The sequence below is a fragment of the Etheostoma cragini genome, chromosome 11, assembly GCF_013103735.1.
Source record: "Etheostoma cragini isolate CJK2018 chromosome 11, CSU_Ecrag_1.0, whole genome shotgun sequence".
Classification (NCBI taxonomy): Eukaryota; Metazoa; Chordata; class Actinopteri; order Perciformes; family Percidae; genus Etheostoma; species Etheostoma cragini.
In genome coordinates this window covers 20,327,269-20,348,812 of record NC_048417.1, presented here as the reverse complement: position 1 = coordinate 20,348,812, position 21,544 = coordinate 20,327,269, and the positions used below count along the sequence as shown (strand labels likewise).

The 21,544-nt window shown below is 38.0% G+C and overlaps 1 protein-coding gene across 2 annotated transcripts in view; it reads right to left on the bottom strand.

Annotated features, from left to right (window-relative positions):
* spopla (speckle type BTB/POZ protein like a) overlaps positions 1 to 6,517 on the bottom strand; it is a 14,910-nt gene extending 8,393 nt beyond the window's left edge. The window contains exons 1-3 of one of the 2 annotated variants that reach the window (XM_034885486.1): positions 6,325 to 6,517; positions 5,008 to 5,090; positions 1,031 to 1,158 (exon numbers count right to left, since the gene is read on the bottom strand). In XM_034885486.1, coding sequence (XP_034741377.1) covers positions 1,031 to 1,108 — 78 coding nt within the window. In that variant the 5' untranslated portion in view covers positions 1,109 to 1,158; positions 5,008 to 5,090; positions 6,325 to 6,517. The remainder of the gene's footprint in view (positions 1 to 1,030; positions 1,159 to 5,007; positions 5,091 to 6,324) is intronic. The other variant, XM_034885487.1, reaches the window with a different exon arrangement.
* Positions 6,518 to 21,544: the final 15,027 nt, after the last annotated feature.

Here is a 21,544-nt window from a genome sequence, read left to right as displayed (position 1 = left end):
TCTGGAAAAATTCCAGGATTTCCTCGTGTGGAGGACCCAGAGCACCTTCACTCTGATTGTTGGCTTTGTTCCAAAAGTGACATGGAGTTGGCTTACAGGAGTTGTGGAGCTGCTGTGTGGGTCTCTCCTAGGCAGTGTAGAGGTAGTGTTGTGGCCTTTTTGCCAGACACTCCAGCACCAGTACACCCGTTTCCAGTTTAATTGCTTTCTTGCATAAGAAGCAGTAGGCTTTATATACGTTGTTAGCAAATGGCTTTTACCACACCCTAAATTCTTTTATGTTTTTTTCCAAGCCAAGTCTCGCTAAACTTGTACATCCCCGTAGCTGAAGAATACAATCTGTTTTAGGTCTATGGTACAATCCAAAAGAGACTTGCGCCAATATTACGAAAGCTAATGGGCAGCAATTTAAGTTGCATGCTGGTCTCATATGTAGTCCTATTACAGGGAATTATATTTAGAATAGCAAAAGAAAGAACTGCAAAAACCACTGAAATGTTTTTGTTTTTTTAAACGTTCTAAAGTCCTGCGGTAGCACAAGAGGAACCAGTGGAAGAGGAAGCTACCATGTAAAAAAAACAAACATCCAATAAGCATTAGAGGTAGCGTTACATGGACGTAGATACATTAAGACTTGTGTAAACTAACTTTTAGATCTAAAATTTAGATTTAGAAATTTTAGACTTTAAGACTCTGTGGAAACCCTGTATTGACATTGTCATAGTAGGAAAATAACTCTTGTAAATAGTAAAAATGAATGATGGCTAAAGTCCAATTAGCTGCTTTTGTTTCAGGGCATTGGTTTTGTGCATGCTGGAAACAAAAGGAACTGAGCCATTGTTAAAGTTATAATGAACACCTGTGCCGTTTCTACTGGGACAAGACAAATTGTCTGTTGCAAAAGGGCCTTTAAAATTAAAATTAACCAAACTAAGAATGAAATATCAGTAGCTTGATAGGATTAGAAAACGATCAATTCTCTCATCTCTGTGTATTGAATGTGATTCAATGAGTTTAGTTATGCCCATACCTGTGTGTAACACCAGCTCTCTGCCACAGGTCCACTTGACATCTCCCCAGGAGGAGGAGGGGTGGGAACCCGTGACATCACTGGCTTCGGGTTACCACTCACTCTCGTCCTGAACTACTCCTGAAGCACTAATTATATATAAAAATAAAATTAAAAAAAAAATAAACATAATTAGTAAGATTAATTTTTGCACAAATTAAAAACATACTGTACACATATGAAATAAATCCCCCATTTCCTGGTCAGAATTAGCTTGAAAAATGTTTTTTCAAGATGGATAAATCCTTCACGTGATTTAAATCTGCATTCTCACTGTATCCTGAAGACTTGTAATTCAATGACACCCGACACCATATTTGGGAAATTGTTTAAACTTTGGTATAGAAGAAAACAACGTCAACTCTTTCTGGTGCAGGTTTTAGTATGTGCAGTAATTGGTATTGCAAATGTTTTCACGCTACATAGTAAAAAATGTAGTTCTGTCAGTATAAAAAAACCAGTGCCTACTTAAATGTACTGTAAAAGACTATCTGGCAATATGCCCATTGTCAAATCTTAAGCAAGCTATTAATTACCAATAAAATTAATGTGTTGACATTTTACATACAAGGGTGTTTGGGCAGTCAGGATTTTTTTTTTTTTTTTAAAGAGCCAAAAAGAAACTGCAGCCAATTTTCATGTCCTCAAAAGGTGTATTAAAAGATAGGTCTGTCTTTAAATGGTCAGGTGCTCATATAAACATTGAAACAGGTCTTTCTTGCTACAGTGAGGGGAAAAAAGTATTTGATCCCCTGCTGATTTTGTACGTTTGCCCAATGAAAAAGAAATGATCAGTCTATAATTTTAATGGTAGATGTATTTGAACAGTAAGAGACAGAATAACAAAAAGAAATCCAGAAAAACGCAAAAAATGTCAAAAATTGATTTGCATTTTAATGAGGGAAATATGTATTTGACCCTTCTGCAAAACATGAGTTAGTACTTGGTGGCAAAACCCCTGTTGGCAATCCCAGAGGTCACACGTTTCTTGTAGTTGGCCACCAGGTTTGCACATCTTAGGAAAGATCTTTTCCAAGTCATTAAGGTTTCAAGGCTGATGTTGGCAACTCAAACCTTCAGCTCCCTCCAGAGATTTTCTATGGGATTAAGGTCTGGAGACTGACTAGGCCACTCCAGGATCTTAATGTCCTTCTTCTTGAGCCACTCCTTTGTTGCCTTGGCCGTGTATCATGCTAGAATACCCATCCACGACCCATTTTCAATGCCCTCGCTGAGGGAAGGAGGTTCCTACCCAAGATTTGACGGTACATGGCACCGCCCTTCGTCCCTTTGACGCGGTGAAGTTTTCCTGTCTGCTTAGCAGAAAACCACCCCCAAAGCATAATGTTTCCACCTCCAAGTTTGACGGTGGGATGGTGTTCTTGGGGTTCAGGCAGCATTCCTCCTCCAAACACGGCGAGTTGAGCTAATGCCAAAGAGCTCCATTTCCGTCTCTTTTGACCACAACTTTCACCCAGTTGTCCTCTGAATCAGATGTTCATTGGCAAACTTCAGACGGGCATGTATATGTGCTTTCTTGAGCAGGGGGACCTCGCGGGCGCTGCAGGATTTCAGTCATTTACGGTGTAGTGCATTACCAATTGTTTTCTTGATGAAAACGGTCCCAGCTGCCTTCAGATCATTGACAAGATCCTCCCATGTAGTTCTGGGCTGATTCCTCACTGTTCTCATGATCATTACAACTCCACGAGGTGAGATCTCGCATGGAGCCCCAGGCTGAGGTAGATTGACCGTTCTTTTGTTTCTTCCATTTGTGAATATTTGCAACAACTGTTGTCACTTTCTCCCCAAGCTGCTTGGCAATGGTCTTGTAGCACATTCCAGACTTGTGTAGGTGTACAATGTTGTCCCTGACATCCTTGGAGAGCTCTTTGGTCTGGGCCATGGTAGAGACTTTGGAATTTGATTGATTGATTGCTTGCTTGCTTCTGTGGACAGGTTTCTTTTACACAGGTAACAAGCTGTTACTAACAGTTTGAGTTCAGTTTAAGTTTCCCTCATTAAAATGCAAATTAATTTATAACATTTTTTACATGCGTTTTTCTGGATTTTCTTGTTATTAGGTATTTCACTGTTCAAATAAATCTACCATTAACATTATAGACTGATCCTTTCTTTGTCAGTGGGCAAAAGTACAAAATCCGCAGGGGATCAAATATTTGTTTTCCCTTCACTGTATACTCATTCCTCCAGTTTATCTGGCCATAAACATATTTGATGATCCCCTTCTAACACACTTTCAGTGTAAGGGATAGGGAACAATACACAGTCACAGTGTGCACTACTTGAGCTGCAGTGGAAGCATAGTAATAAAAACAGGGAACTTTGTGCTAAAGAAGACTTCAACTTTGGAAGTTACACACTTGAATTGTCCACCTATGACTGCTCCCCATATTAGCTTCAGCTAAATTAGAATATATTTCTAAACAGAACCGGGTCTGTGGATTTTGACCACCATAACTGGTTTCTTCATGGCCAGTATAAAGGGATAATTATTGCAAGTTAAACCTGCTTGAATGTTCATTAGATATTGTTTCAACGTAGTCATGAAAAATGGTGAACCTCCTTGAATTTTAAATAACTTTCCAAACACCTCAGACTAAGGGAGTTGAAGATAGACCATGCAAATCAATTGGCTACTCTGGTATATTTGAAACTTTTGAATGGCCATAAAAATGACTCACAATAGCGTGAGACTGAACCCCTTTTTCAAAGTAAAGCTAGCTAGATGAAATAACAGACCATACTTAGGTCCCTCAGCAAGTGGAGCGCAAAATCTTATGTTCCATGAAAAACAAAATATAATCCAGGAACAACTTAATTTATAGAACAACATAAGCTACTCTTCTTTACATAAATGTATAGGCATAAATGTATAGGCAAAAAAAAATAAGGACCACTGTGATAGAAGCACACTACACAGAAAATCAACTTGGCATAAATGTGGACTGCTGTTGATTACGGTTGTGTCACTACATGCATGTATACATAAGCTTGAAGTGTGACTTTCAAATGATGCATTGTGCCACATGGAGAAACCTATTAATCACAAGTTAACTAGGACACCCAAGGAGACGCATGGTAAACTTTTTCTTTAGTTTCCACTCATGTGATCATGTGCACAGATCTTCTTACAATTTGGATATAGTCTCCAATGGAGACATTTTGTTAATGTGTAAAAATGTGTAATGTGTATAAATTCACTCATAGATCGCTATCTAAGCAGCAGTGGTGTTAAGTAACTCCCTGTCCAGGCCGAGCAGTCTGTTAATTGCTACGCTATGGCTGGTAAGCCTGTGCAGATAATGGTGATTAAAGCAAATGAAACATGATGTTTTAGTCATACGACAGCCAGTTTTCATGTGAAAATGTGCCAATTTCATTTCACTTAAGCAGCACAACTGTTAAGCCAGCAGAATAACAAAGCTGAAAAACTGGCATGTTCACACATACATGTTTGCTATAGCAGAATTGTATTCGCAAGTCTTTTAGGGGACAAATCCTTTTATCATTTAATCTTTCTCACAAAGTAAAGTTCATATCCAAAACTTTGCCCATGTTTGACTTTTTTTTTTAAATTGGCAAATGATGATATAAGAAAAATATACAAATATAAGAAAATTGTCTCTTGACTGCTGATATATACTTTAGACACATGGCTTGACAATAAAGTGTCCCAATGGCAAGAGGACATAAAGGCAGAGAAGAGCAGGCTGTTACACTCTCTCTCTCCCCGATAGTTCACATTAAGTATCATTGAAGGAATAGCGGATATGTGTACAGATATGTACTTGCAATAACAAGAGTAACAATTTATATTGCAGCACACTGCAGCAACTGAACCACCTTTAGCTATAACCGTAAATATGGCAACTGAATCATTCATCATTAATAAGGACATGAAACATTCTCATCACCTCTTGAATAGTTGAAATGTACAAAGATGCAATTTTTCTAAGTTATCACAGGATCCTTCATGGCCCCATTATCATGTTCCACTCTATGAAGGGGGGAAAAACATATTAGGCATATAAAATGGACCTGAAAAAAGCTATCTAGAAGTGATAAAAAATTAGTTGATAACGGTCCCAAAGCATCTGGTAATAAAGCCACAGTTCTCACAACAAACCAGAAATACCTAATCTACGTAGAGATACAAATTAATACAATACTTGTGACACCACTAGAAAATTAGAGCGTTCAAACATGTTAGGAATGCCACGATCATTAAAATGACAAAGAAAGTTAACGTTTAGATAGTGGATTGATAGCCAACATTGGTAGCATAGGCCTTAGGCTGTTAACTAAATTTGTTTGTTTGTTTGTTTTATATTTATTTAGCCTAGCATGCAACTGCTCGGCCTGTAAGCTAGTTTGTTGAATTAGATAAGTCGAATTTCACCTGCAACTTTGTTTGGCTAACACATTAGCTGAATTTGTACAACCTCGCCTTTAACACAACAGAAACGATGCTATCCGAAGAGCCATCAAGCCGGCTCGCATAAGTTGCAGGTTAAACTATAATATCTTTAATTAGCACCATAGCTTACTTTAGCTTATGTGCTATTCGAGATGTGACAACTTAGTACAAAACATCGACATCACTAGAAAGCAACAGCGCAATATTAACGTTAGCGTAACATCAGCTGAAGTGTCAACACTAATCTCCAAACCATCATCAATATCGCTTCACCGGACTTGTGGTCCTTCACAATTTTAGCTAGTGTGCCCCTAGAATTATCATTTAAAAAGGAGACTAATTAGATTCCGCGAGTCTGTAGATGATATATGCAATACGTATTTAGCTAACAATGTTCTCACTAGCGAGATTAACGTTAACTTCACTTTAGCCTTAACGTTATACCGCAAATGCAGCTAACACTGATCAGCTATCTTAGCACAAAACGTGTTAACAATAAATCTGTTCACGTATAACCAGTCTGACTTACATTAGTCAGCTACGTTACTCATTTTTGCAACACAAACTAGCTGAGGATACCTAAAGTTAAATTGGTAATGTGATGTTTAGACCCCGAATTACCCGGTGTAAAACAAAGGGCCTGCACTGATCCCTATGACAGGATGCTAACTAACCAAGCTAACATAAACCTTCACGTTTTGGTACAATCTGCTGGTGGGAAAACAACAGCGGCTAACTAACGTTAGCAGCTAGCCAAAGCTAATCTCTGCACTGACTGCTCACAAAAGTTTAAAAAGACATGGTGGCGGCGTACCTTTCAATTTCATACTTCCATATATATCGGACAACGCATATAGCTTTGTGTCACAGTCGCTCCTTTCACCCTCCGTTACTTTACACTCTGTTTCACTCAGTCTCTTCACAAGGTTTCTTTGTCTAATTTATATCTGTGCTAGCTTACATCTGTCTAGCTGGCTGGTAGCTTACAGGCTAGGAAAGATACACATACTGCGCATGCGCGATATTTTGTATGACATCCTGCTTCATCTATTTCATCCTTCTTATAATACATCCATAATTGTGTCCGCTGATCCAGGCAACAACAAACAACTATAACAAATACAAATTATATAATAATGATAAAAAAAATATCCAAGTGCTCTACTGAAGTACACAACTACTTTTGTTAATTGTTGTTTCTTTTTAGCTGTACTGGTATTTTTTTGTTATGTACTCCATACATTTGTCTGACAGCCATACATGCCCTGGAGATTCCAAATGCTGATAACTCAGAATGATGATGATGATAATAATGAATAATATTGATAATTAAACATGGAACATTGCTATTTCAAGAAGGGACCAAGTGTGGGCACAACCAGGCAAAAATGCTCTGGTGCAAACAGTATTTCACTGCATTGCTATTTTAAGACACCAACACATCACATAGTTTTTACTAGTTCTAGGACTTTAAAATACTTGTGTGTTTAAGTATAGTTTACTGCTTTCATCTACACTTTTACAAAAAAACGAGACTTTTGACTATTATTAATTATTTATTATTACATTTCGACAAGGACATTAGGCACTTGATCAGACCTACTGTATGTGGGTCATAAGGGTTTCTTCTGGGGTTAAGAACAGTTTTTCTTGGAAAGGGTTGATATTGATCTGGTCTATGAATTTAAATAAATGTAGTCATTAACATGTTATGTCACACAAGGGTCCTCATATGGGAAGAAATGCAAACAATCTGAATGTGTGTGTGTGGGGGGGGGGAGAAGTTAAAATTGCTCTCAATTAAAATTCGTAAAATTCGTCACGTACTTCATGTGGATAGTTGCCCTGCTGTTGCTCAGAATTTTCTGTAAAAACTCCCCATGTCTTATCACTTATTTTTGTATGTGTGTGTGTGTTTGTGTGTGTGTGTGTGTGTGTGTGTGTGTGAGAGGAGGGCGTTCATCATCTGCCTATATGTGTATAATAGTATCGTCATAGGCTAGAGACATAAACAAAAATTTTAAAAATGAAATAAAATAAATGTAGCTCCATGTAGCTTTGATAACATGTAGCTCATATAGATAAACCCTCAACTGCCAACTGCAGCTCCTTCCCACTCTGCCTTCACACTGTCTCTTCTGTCTGCTTCTGATGTTTCTCATCTAGCAAACACAAAGCAGCTTGGGTTGAGCCATTCTCTGAAACAATAGTCTATAATGGCTCCCTGTAGGCCTGTGATAACTAATTCACTTTCAGATGGATGGACACTGTTCTGCAGAATGAGCGATAAATGGCTCCACCGCACCAATCAGTCTACATTCATGGACAAAGTACGGTACAGTCTGTGCGCTGTTTAGTGACCACAAACACCAAAACACCTATGTAAGCCGGGTTTGGGTTTGTTCAAATAAACTATAAACACAGCGGCAAAATGTCACAGCCAACATCAAATGTCTTTGATATGATGATACTCTGTTCCATCTTGAAGAAGAAGAGGTGTGAGATAAGATCATAGTCGAAGAGATACAGGTATTCTTATCAGGAATTTAAAACTGTTTCATTTTAAGGGCAGGGAAAAAGGTTGACTAAATATTTCCACAGACAACATCGTCCAACAATTCAAGAATCAGAAATGTTCATTACATGCATTTATCTACTATTCTTTTAAAAGCGCTGACAATGAATTAGTGGAGCAGAATGTGACCTTCTGAATACTAAGCTTTAAAACAAATGTCATATCAGTTTGACTGCCACATTTCTGTTCTTGGTGCATGTTTGGCTTCAGAATGAACAACACTAAATACCTATACTGTGTCTTTACCATATTTTGTATGTTCTTCAAGAATGAGTTTCCCTCACATTAAACAATGGCTATGACAGTCCCCTACCTCAATTTTACAATACTGTTCTAATAAGCAGGATCTAAAAATACCACTGACATTATTTCTGAAAAGTATTCAATGCCTTCAGTGATGAAGACTGATACAGACAGAACTTCTGAGTAGGGAGAAAAAAAGTCTGCTGTGACAAGATGAGCCCCAGTAACCTTATCAGAACACGATCATATAGATGTCAAGAGAAAAATTGAGTCTATCACATAGTCACATACTTTTTTCTATTGTCTTGGGAACAAAGTCATAATACTCAACAAAGAAGATGGCAGAAAAGTCCAACGATTCCAATTTCATCTAATTTAAATAATAAATCTAAGCAATAAGATATATGGTAATACCCAAATGTTGAGTAGATGGATATGGAAAATTGCTCTTAGGTGATCAGAAGTCCTGAAGAAAGTTCTTTATTCACCAAGTTTCCTATAAAGAAAACCGATAAAAGATGAATACATCTTTTCTTCTGAGGCAGTAAATGAGTATTTTGTTATACATTGGAGTTTTTTTTGTCTCATCTACATCTACAGTCAGTTTCCAAGACTGCTTTCAACAGCCTCTAAAGAGATACAGATTAATCTATTGTAACTAACACATTATGCAAAACACAACATGAATACATTGCATTCTCGTCTATTGCGTCTACTGTCATTCGAGAAATGTATCCCTCTGTGATTGATCGACTGGTAATTGTTTTTGGAGATTATTTTGAAAGCCTATTGTTGTTGTATTATCTTTGATGCTTTATATGTGGAAATAAGAAAGAATACAACACAAGAAGTCCTAAAACACATGCCGCATGCACTGCAAGTAGCTTAAACATGTTTTAACCGTGGATTTGTCATTTGAACATGGCCCTGAAACATGGTTAATCTAATCCCAATGACATGAAATACCAATAATTCTCTGTCATTAGCATTGTCTAGTGTATCACCTTGAATCCCCTTGCCAAACTAATCACACTGGTGTACAGAGAATGTATGCAAAGTGGAAATGAGTCTTCCCTTTTACTGAGAAGAACTTTGTATTATTCTCTGTGACAAAGTGTCCTTTACCTCATTTTAACATGTATCACACATTTGTGTAATTGACACACCTCATCTTTTGCATGTATTAATGACACTGACATAGATGTAGCATGCTATCATTATGATTTGGTTTCGTCAATTGCGAGAAGAAGTTGCTGAAAGGTTTACTGCAGCATGGTAGTTTGAGAGCTGCCAGTGCTGTCATGATTTTAGCTACATTTTTAGAACACATTGGTGTGTTGTTTTTGCAGTGATTGATGGAATTTATTTAGTCTGTTCCGATATTATGTGTAGTGCTGTTCAGTTATACACTCAGTTTTCCTTTAACGTATGCCTTTATCTACCTCTAATATCATCTACATGAAACAGGGAATCTTTTTAATGCACAACAAAGTAAAGCAGCAGTGGCACTCCAAGTCAAGTAGCATTTCTGGGTCTTAAAGTATAGTGTCCATTTTACACGTGGGCTGCCAGTCAAGAGCAAAAGTGTTCATAATCCATGAACAGATTTCTGAATAACTTCACACATAATGAGTTTGATCCAGTGTAATCCATTTTCCCTGCCCCATGCATACTGCTCTTTTAATCACAGTAGCACACTTTGTTGGATGTGTAGTACACTGTGACACTGATCGTTTAGACATTGAGGTTTCAACTTTTTTATAATCCAGCCTTTCAGACACAAAATGTTAAGTTTATAAATAAATGCAGAATTCCAGTGTCTGACAGGTCACTTCTATTCAGTAAACATGAGAAATCAATTCCTCCTTATTGAAAATCATCGGTGAAGGTCTGTGTTTAAACTTTATTGAGATCATTGCATAACTAAAATTCACAATACCACTCTCGGTGCTCATATCTGAAATGTGCAGCTCCATTGAGCCTGGTCACTGGACCGGGACTCCTAAGATGTAATCAGTAAAAAAAAGCTTTGAAAGCTCTTATGACCAAGACTCTCCGTCTAATGAAAAGATATGTGACCTCCTTCAGTGAGCTGGATAGCAATTCTGCTACCTGAGCTGTTTAGCAGACAGTCATACGGGTAGGCCTCGCTCCTATGCTGCTGTGTATTATCCTTTGTGAAATAAAACAAGTGAAAGGCAACTAACAAATTGCCTTGTGGCATGTAAAATTCCTTTACTGTCTGCATGTTCCTTCACAGCCCGTGAGGGAGATTCTCAACTTGTTCAGAAATATGACAATTAAATTGTTTGCAAGATTTGTGAGATGCCAAATATCTCCAGGGTTAGAGTATAACACCGGAGTTTAACACCAGAGTTGGCAGATAATGAATTGTGAGGGGAGTGCAGGAGAAGTAATGAGATTAAATTACACTTTTTCCTTTTCCTTAATTAGGCACCTTCCATGTTTTCCTTCCCAACAATCTTCTAGTCTTTTCAGGATCTTGACAGGGCTGATTATGTGCCATCAAGCAGATGCTTTGTTGCCAAGACGTCCATTGACAATTATTGCTATTCTTCATAGCTCATTTCCCATGGAGCAGTGATATAAATTGCTCCATGTTATTAATAGTACCGCTTGGTATGGAAATGAGACACTAATTTAATCAAAAAGCACCGTTTTTATTCTGGTTTTATTATCTAATGAACTATGACATTCTTACAAAAAAATGGTACTATAGTCACTTGTCAAGTTGAACACATTTCAACCACATTCTTTTTTATTTTGCTTGATTAAAGAGAGCAAATAAGTGATAATTTGCCCATGATTATTTGTGCATTTAACAAGCTTATCTTGAATTGAACAAGTTGCACATCTGTGTGCTTGTGTGTGTTAATGTAGCTCCAACAGCAATAACACTTTGTTAGTCATATTTAGTATATGGGATGGTTATTGAGATTGTGTGAGCAGCTCAGTTTTGCTTTAGCTCTAAATGAAATCACAAAAGAAGTTTGACTGTTGATCTAACTTTTTGAAAGATTTACAGTTAAATGTGTGTACTTTTTAGTAAGTGTTTCTTGCAAAAGATAATTGCAAGTAATATCCATGCTAAATGTAAGTGCCATTGTTAAATCAAAATATTGAAGTTTGAAAGCAAAATGTGCTGAACTCAATCAGGACTATACAGGTATAAATATAGACTAGAATCTGCTTAAAAAAAGTTGAATCTATGTAGATGAAAAGAAAGAGCAATTGTGTATTCAATGTACACTGAGCTGACAAACCCGAATCTCAAACAGTAAGCATCAGACACACTTACAAATACAACATTTATAATTTGTTTCATATTATGTATGTGCTTCCACAGTTCACATCATTCAGAATTAGTAGAATGACACATGTTTAGTTGTGTTGTCTTTCCAGTGACAATGATAATGACATAATAAAATGCCAAATCACAGCCTCAATTTGAAGCTATTTACAACCACATCAGATTAACAGCGTCGTAACTGTATCCCCTTTTGTCCCCCTAATTATAAGTGACTAAAATTTAAAAGACCAATGAAAATGATCTTAATCTACTGTAGACATTTTGTTAGTGAACAGACTAGACAGCAGACAGTTAGTACTGCAGCAATCTTCACCGGTTGCTTATTTGTTTTAAAAGCTTTAACCTTCAGTCCGGTCCTCAGCAAGCAACCTGCTCAGTTTGGTTGAGGCAGGTGACAGAAATGTGAAGAACATTTTACTTTAGGGCCATAACAACTCCTTGGTTACCTTGTGTGTGTATCATCATCGCCTTAAAAAATGTAATTAGTCTAATACTGTTCCCCCATTATAGATGAGACCACAAAGTACTATCTTATTACTCTATTTCATTTGAGCACAAATAGGTTGGAAGCTTGCGCTAGAGCATTGTTTTAATCACCTTACAAATTGTAAACAATTTTAATATAAGTAAACATTATAAAAATTAAACAATGCATGTGTACTGCCACTTTAAAGACTTAGTTGATCAACCAAAGAACTGTCCATTACATATGTGCCTATTTCAAATCATTTAGATGTAACAATTAGATCATTTATATGACATCGTGTTATAATGAATTATTTTTGGAAAGCATGCAATGTGAAAAAGCCACACAGCTTTCTTTAAATATTTGCAGCCACAGCATGGGAAAATGAGGATGTTAAATTTGAGTGTGCAACGCTGTACAGTCGGCGTATCATATTTGAAAACAACAGGCCGTCTGTCTGTTGGAAGTGAAGATGATTGGGTGCGAGAGTTGAGGGAGAAATAAAGCATGATGACTTGATGACGAGGCGTCTCGTTTCTCAAGAAGGGAGCTGATGATAACCTGTCGTTCTTCTGGTCTGCTACACTTGCAAACTAACTGGCTGCTGGGACCGGTTTCTTCCTGACAAGCTCCTGTCTTCTCTGCCCTTTCATCTCCTCGCTTCACAAAAGAGAGTTTAGAAGGCTTTTTATCCATGCCTCGGGGTACAGTTCCTTGTCTGCCAGGAGAGGAATTCAACCAATTAAGCATGTGGTACTATGCTTATGAATCATAGGAAGGGCTCTAAACGTTTTTCAGTGTGCCACTCTGCATACATTGGCAAACCTTGTTTGACTCATCAGCAAACTTAAATAGTAGAAGTGAACACCAATGGTTGTTTTACTGGGTGTGAATGTGAATCTTGTCATAGTCTGTATTAGCTCTATGTATGTAGCTCACTCAATACTGCTTAGTAGATAATTAATTTATTCTTTATCGGTTGCTCCCGGTAAAATTACATTTTCACACTAGCATGTAATTTTTGAAACTACAATAAATCTAAAAACTGTGCTGTAACAAGTTGCAGGAACATCCTGTTGGCCCAGCCTTCTGTAGGGTACATGTCTTACCTCACGTCCTCACTTTTAGCCATTTCTCTCACTTTGTATTTTCCTTCGACTCTCTACCAATAACTATAGCTAATGAAGGTGAAATGCCATTTAAACAAATAACCTTGCTTTGAGTAACATTTTAAAGCTTAAAATATTCCTCTACAGGATGTTACTTTAAATGCCCTGAACTCCCCCTAGCCCACTCTCCCTCTTGTGTTCCCTCCTTGTCTATTGTATTTGCAAAGCACATAGCCGTGCTCGAAGAGATAGCCAGCATGGATGCATTACTGAGAGACTGTCGGTGAGCAATTGCTGATCTTGGGGGTGATAAAGAGTGCCAGGCTGTCTGGAACCTGAAAAAAGAGGCTGGAGAGAGCCATGGAGCATATAGACCAGGAAGGTCACCAGCTGCCAGAAAAGGGCCAGACCATCTCCAGAATGCCCTGGGCTTCTCCTCTATTTACTGACACTTGCGACATTGGGAACCTGCCATGGAGGAGAATATCAGGAGAAAGGAGAAAGTATGTTTGGGACAAAGAAAACTGCAGGCTGACACTAATGAACACATCCGCACAGACCGCGAAAACAGAATCTAAATAAACACAAGACTGATTTAACATCATGACACAGTGATCTTGGACTTTACACATGCAAGGCTGAAAGTGGATTGATTAAAAGATATGCAAACGCGATAATCCGCTGGACATCCTCACTATCTCTACCTTTGCATATGGTCATTTTAAGGAGGCGCTTATCTCTGCCACCAGAATTTACCACTCGCAACCTCGGTTTCCTTACATTTGCATTTGTTTGGGGAAGCACACTTATACGTTTATTTTACCGAAATATGCTTAGGGTGTTGTTTGTGCAAATTTATGTCGGAAGCACAGAAGGTGTTCCACAATTAATTATTTTCAAAAGGATTTTACATTCAGTTCTCTGTCATCTCATTTCCTTGTGATTTGACAGACAAGTGGATGTGATTTTGGATCTATTATTGGATCCAGATTTTCAGCAGTGTTCATTCATTTATTTATCTGCAGGCTTCCCCCAATCACATTTCTAGGCAGGTGCATGGCTGCCCTCCACAAATTACGTCCAGGATAATTTCCTATTGATTAATGCAGATGCGTTCCTCTTGGCTCTCGTACCCTACCTGCAGTCTATTTGGTATAAATTACTGAAGCCATTTTGCTGCACAAAGCCAGCCCTCTCCAATAAGGTGCTGGCTCATGTGTCGACTGGGGCACCCAAACTACCCCTCTGCCTGCAGGAACCACTAAAGCTTTTAATTGCCTTCTGTGCAAATGGTCCTTATGCACTTGATAAAGTATCTGGAAAGTCAGGCACGGGTTGGTCGAGGCGCAGGGGAGTCTGTGGACTTGCAGTATGTGTGAACCAGACAGAAAGTATAGGGGAGAGAGAGAGACAGAGAGAGAGAGAGAGAGAGAGAGAGAGAGAGAGACAGAGAGCGATATGTGTATATTGATAGTGAGACTCAGAAGTGGTTGGTGAATCCCATCCATGATATTAGAATCATGAAATGAGTATGGTGTTGAAGTTACCCTTTATGAGCTCTGTTACCACTCAGCAAAATACTTGAATAGCCCAGCTAGTGGCCCACAGGATTACTTCCTTCTGTGTACATTTGCTACAGTGGAGTGGCTGATAACCCTGGGTAAAGCGACAAACAATCAAAGTGCGGCTTCGGTGGAAATGATTGCATTCTGTACCCTGCTCCAGAGATGGGGGCCATTATTAACTTGGGTCCTGTCCTGACAATGCTATTTTCTGGAAGGTAATTGCAGATTCAGATCTCTGAGAGGGCCTGACTGAGAGTAAATGCCACCTCTTTAATTATGGTCTCCTCCACGTCTCCTCTATTGAGCCGCGGAGATGTCTATCGCTCCACGGGATCCTGGGGAAAATGACTCTAATGGGAAATGACCAGTGTCTGGGAAGCCGACTCAGATTAGAAGCGACATTTCTAATTGATGTCTAAAGAAATCCCTAGCTGGATGACTGGGAAAAGTCACTTTGGCGCAAATGTAATTGGAGTGATTGGAGTTCCAAAAAGAACCATGGGATAATCTCTCCTGTTTTAAGCTTGTATTTACGCAGACAACAAGCTCAGCAAGCCGCAGCACGGCATGAACTATTGTAGAAATTTGCAAAGGTCAGAGTTTGACACCAAGATTTTACAGGTGACATGCTAAATTAGGACACGTAAAGGTGGACCATCTGAGACAGAAGGAACCAAATATGTTGCATAAATCTGTAGTGTTTAAGGGGGTTTACAGATACAACACAAGATAGTGTACTAAGCTGTAATAAAACTGTTTCTTCATCATCTGCCTCTCAGAATGATAGTGAGGGCTGTTCCTGTGGTTCTCTGGAAAAACACATTAGAAGAATGTTTTTGTACCACGGTTCGAAAGTACAACCATGGCATCCACACCGTTTCAGACTTTAGCTATTATAATTTATTCTACAAGCTCTTGTAAGACATGTCAAATGTGTTAGTTCAAAATAAAATTTAACCTTTTTCTTGATTTGTAATTTAGTTTTGAATATCAAAGACTTTAGGATTCAACTTTAGAGGATTTTACAATTACTGGATGCAATGTTACAGTAAGGACCAATACAAAATACAAGTTGGACAATTTTAATTCAAAATGCTAAAGGAGCATAACAGACTTCAAGTTGTCAAGTTAAATCCGTAACAACAGTACTGGACAACAATCATAATTTCTAAAAACAATGAAAATACAGCATTCATTTTTATGCCTTTGATTACTTATCAATAATGTTCAAACTAATTCATGATTTCAAAGGGGATTTTTATTTCCACTATTTTCATGCATCGGACATGTATTCACATTTGCAGTAACACCTTGTGCCTGTCACCAGAGCTTTAAGACTGCTGTCTAGTGGATGTTCACCAGCTCTTGAATCCATCACTGCTTTCTGTCAGTGGTAACAAATTTGCTGCTCTTTTCCGACTATCCGGTCATTAGTTGACATTCTGGTGCAGGCCAAAAGGATCTCTAAGGTTCTCCAACTGCTGCGAAATGTTGAAATGACAAAATAATAACAACATCTGTCTTGTGTCCAGCGGTATTGACATAACATTACACGTACCAAATTGTTTGTGTTGTGAAGTGTGTCTCGAAGATACCTCAAGCTTATGACTCTTAAAGCTCCAGACTGTCAGGGTTTCCAAGAGTTGATGGCTGATGGTTGACTGGCAGACGAATATGTAATGGTGTGCAGTGGATATGTGCAGAAACAGCACATTTTATTTTCATTTTAGTATATGTGGATGAACACAAGTGCACGTGTGTGTGCGTGTGCGTGTGTGAGTGAGTGAGTGAGTGTGTATGAACAGTATACTTTTTGTAATTAAAAACATATAATTGTTATATTTGACTGGATTAAAATTATCTTTTGCAAGAATTGTACGTAAAAATAAGCATAAAATATCTTCTTACTTAATGGTTTACAAACTGTAAGTCAGGACCATTCAAGAAAGGTTTGCAAAATAAATCTTAGATGTAAAAAGACATTGATTGGGCAAGGCAGGTCTGTCAAGCTTTGGATTTGCTGAAGCATTGAGTATTGGTTGGATGCACGGATGCATGGATTGCACATGAAGGGATGTTTTTTAATTTAGCATTTCCAGAACTGAAAGTGCAAGAGCAAAAGGGTAAGGAGTGAACCAAACAATGTGTTCATCTGCTCTGAGAGGCGGACATTACCATCAGGCAATAGTTGGGAAGTTGGTAAACATGTCATTCTCAAACTCCATCCATAAAATGCACGGATGTATTGTAAGACCAAATGCCATCAGCAACCGCTCGTTTTTTATATTTAGACACCCAGTATCGATATCGGGACATCACGTCGCTCAATGTAATATCTAAAGTGTCGCAATAAGTATGCGATTCCGTCTGTTGGCTGTTTGGCTTAGTTCTGTTGGCTTTGGAGCCCGCTTAAAACAATATAATGATTAAAAAGGCTTCACCATGCTTCTGTATGAACTAGACAAATGGTATCAAATCCCATTCCGCATCTATTTCTCACAGGTAGCTATCGCGCAACTTTATAAACACTGCAGAAAGTCTGAGCGATTGAAAACTTATCATCCATGACTGACGTGTGTGACATTTTTATTTGTAGATGTTTTAAATTATCAAAACGAATATCGATATTGCAATATTCATAATCAACACAGCATTATCACATTTTGTTAATATTGTGCAACAGGAGTGGCAAGTAGAAATTACTTTGTTTAAGGGGTCACAAGCAACAAAGGTTGGGTTGGAATCTATGGAGGACGTACTGGTATAGGTGCCGCTCCGTTAGCATTGAGCATCTGGACTGGTAAACATAAGTGAGATGTTTTGCAGTTTACTGACGTCACCTGGATTTCTAAAATTCAAGGTTTAAAGATGTTGAAAGTTAACCCTCACTGCCATTTGTAAAGTTGCTGAGTGTAGCTTTAGTCAATGGAAAGTGCCCCTCAGTGCAAAGGCTTCATGCGCTCCCACAACTGAAATATGTGAACTCCCTCGCATACATGTATTTTGAAAATATTCTCATTTCTACCTGCGCTCAAAGGTCAACATTCACATCTTATTCAATGAGTATTTACTGACCTTGTCACCTACTTTGTATTGAGTGTGGACAAATGAATTAAGATTCAACAGCCTCTGTAATGGAAAAGTGTTTTAATTTCCCCCTGACATTAAGGTGTTGTGCCTCGTAGGCATTTGGTGGCACATTACTCGGCGCCTGCTCTCTGGCTGTGCCATTGCCCCTCATGTTCCACTTAAACACTTCAATCACAGCAAAAGATCAAAGGAGCTGTTAAACTAATCAAGTGGAGACACAAGAGATGAAACTCCCCGTGTATTCAGTGTTATTTTTCCTATTAGCACTCTCCTCCTTTCTCTCTCTCTCTCTCTCTCTCTCTCTCTCTCTTTCCCTCCTGCTCCCCTTCTATAACCCTATTAACAAACACTGTAAATCCAAGTAGGAGGTTTGCTGGCTTAATTGTCTGCAACATATTTAGAGCAAACAATCATCCTAAACAAATGGCCGTGTATTCGCTATGAGCTGCATTATTGAACAAGGAGCGAAAATCATCTTGGGAATGTTCTACCCTTGCAGTGCTTAACGACAGGGAACAACAATTTTACCACCATCCTCTGCACTAGGTTCATAGCACCGTGTATTATCTGTATAGTATTACATAGAATGTACTTTTAGCTACCATTGGTGACAGCTTCATTAAAACCGGATTTAGTTCTGCAACAACCAGTAGTTACATTCACAGTTGCATCGGTTCAAAGAATGCATGTGCTTTAAATTCTAATGATACAAATAAAGCCATAGGCAATAATGGGCTAGCTAAAATGAACATATCTGACCGTAATATATTCATGGAATTCTGATCTATGTCTCCTTGCAGACAGAAAGCTTAAGAAGTAGCACGGTAAAAGATTCCCTCTAAAATAACCTACTGTAAAACAGACAAGACCTAAAAGAATTTAAAGCTGTGTGGTTTCATAATAAAATGCTTTGAGGTTGAAGGACAGTCTATAGCAGTCCTTAAGAGTCCATACTCCATCTTAATAACACCCCGCCACAGACCCTCTACCACTTTTCACTAGCTTTCAAAAGGCTGCTGTATTGGATAATAACTTGTTATCAAGCAGCTGAACAAGAGGTATATTTTGGAGAAAAAGGTCAGGGGGTGAGCTCCCTTTGATTTTCTTCCTGAAGAAAACAATCTCGGAGATCTAACACATCTCATTTTGCTGTTAATTCAAAAAAACAAAAAAATGTAATAGAGGTTTTAAGAGACGCTGAATTTCTATAAAACATGAAAAAAAAAAACTATTCAATCAGGAGAGACATGTTTGCAGATATGCAAATAAGGTTTATTGTACAGCTAAATAAAAATGTACAAAGGTACAAAGGTAGAGAACCATCAGCCCCCCAGGTGGAATCTAGACACCGGTGGTGGTGACAAAGGAGCCCGAAGACCAGACCGAAGGAGGTTCCGGACGGTCAGCTGGAGTGGATGACTGGAGGTGGGAGGGGAGGTGGAGGGACATCTGAATGGCTTAGGGAGAACTGATTTTGTAAAGCAGGGTTGTGACTCTGTGATTGGCCCTTGCAATTTGTGTACGATTCTGATTGGTTTAGCAGAAAGTTGAACGCCTCCAACAGCTGATTTGATTTAGGTAGAGAGGATTGTTTAAGAGTTAGGTCTTCCTGAAAGGATTTACACTGAGATACATTTCAATAAGGAGAGACTAGTTGCAGATGTGCAACATTTATACACAGCATGATAGCATGTACATTTATTAGATAACAACTGAATTGATTTAGGAGTGCATTAATTTAAAGTTAGGTATTCCTGAAAGAATTAATGCTGAGCTGCATAACAATTGAAACAATAATAGGTAGTAGATTGACGGATCAGTAATTTTCATGAACTTTTATGCTGTAGTTTCTGCAGTCTCAGGCACAGGAGGACACAAGGACATCTTTGGACATTCAGAGTTTCATCAAGCCCAGATTTATCAAGTGTGACATATATGTTGTGCCAATGTTAGAATTCATTTTGGTCTAATGCGGAAATGTAATGTACTGGAAAAAGGGTTAATTTGACAGGTCTTTACATTCCAATCACTAATTAGGTGCTTTCATTTAGGAGCCTAAATAAAGCACACAATCAGTGAATATGCTATTGCAGAAAGAAACATCTGCAGCTACAACTGAAATGAAGCAATTAATGGTGAAAAACAGAAACTCATTAGTTTAATGGAGAAATTACAAAACAGAGTAGTGCCTAGGGTGTTTTTTTTACGCCGTTGTCCGTTTATTTATTTTTACTGATAATACATGTAGCTGCATTAATATCTCTTCTTTGTATTTTTAGCAAGTTCCTTAACTCTGTAATCATAATTACAATATTTGTTCTATTATTGAATGGTGTCTGGATGAGATTAATTCATTAACGAAACATTTTAAACAACTAAGTAAATATTGCATTTCTAGCTTTCAGGACAGGGCTTTCAGGACACTGAAAGAAGACTGAGAACAACAATTATAAGCAAAAAAAAGTACATAGCAGATGGAGAAGTTTCGATCTGATTACAGAGGAGGAAAAGTAGCTCCTGACAAGGGCCATAAACTCTTTGGAGTCCTGCTTGTAGTCTCCTTCTACCAGTCCTTTCACAAGGAAGTTAATGATGCTGGCAAGAAGATGAATCACCTCAGACGGCACACAGAGCAGCTCTGACAAGTGAGCACCGGCGAGTCTGACACCTGCAAGTACCAAAAGAAAGACTAATAGTCATGTCAGCTGCTACCTGTAGGAGTTGAGCTATGTCTGTCTGTGCTGAAAGAAATTCTCCCTCTGATTGTAGGTGAAAAGCAGCCTGAGGGATATGGCTGACTGGACTTTAACAAAACATTAAGTCATGTAGGCCAATGAGAAAAAATGTTGAGTGACTTTAGAACAGATTTCTAAACTTGTTTTAGGCAAAATATTTATGTCTTTATTTATGTATATTTATGTATGCTCCACGGGGCAGTTGTTATTTTTTTTGTAAATTGTTTGTATTACTCATCGGCATTATAATTTATATCGACTCCGTAAATTTACCATGTGCGCTACTAAAATGCTTTGGAATCTTAGGTTCTAATGTTTTAGTCAGTGTTAGCATCACACCGATTCAGTGATGTGTTGAGGGCAGTGGTGGAATATAACTAGTACCTTTACTCAAATATCAGATGCTTTAATGTTTTCTTTCCATGCTACTTTCTACTACTTCACTACATTTCAGAGAGAACTATTGTATGTTTTACTCCACTACATTATTCTGACAGCTTTAGTTGTTAATTACTTTACAAATTAAAAGTTAAGCACATACAACCCATGTTGTTTATGAAACATGATCTTTTATTAGAAATTAAACTATCAATAACTAACAATACAATGGCCTACAAGTCCAGCTAAAAAGAAAACAACTCTTTTAAATGTTTCCCGTTTTTAAAAGGTGAGGATTTTTACTTTTAATACTTTGAGTACATTTTCCTGGTGATACTTACATTAACAATGACTTTTACTTTACAGTGTGATGTTAGTACTATATTTGGATGTTAGTACTATATGTGTCTAAACTGCGCTGCTTTGCAAGATTGTTTAATTTAAAATACTAAAATAAAACTACTTGCACATATATGTTTATCAACAGATAAACAGATGTAGAGAGATGATACATAGACATTTTATTAACAATGCAAAAGTAG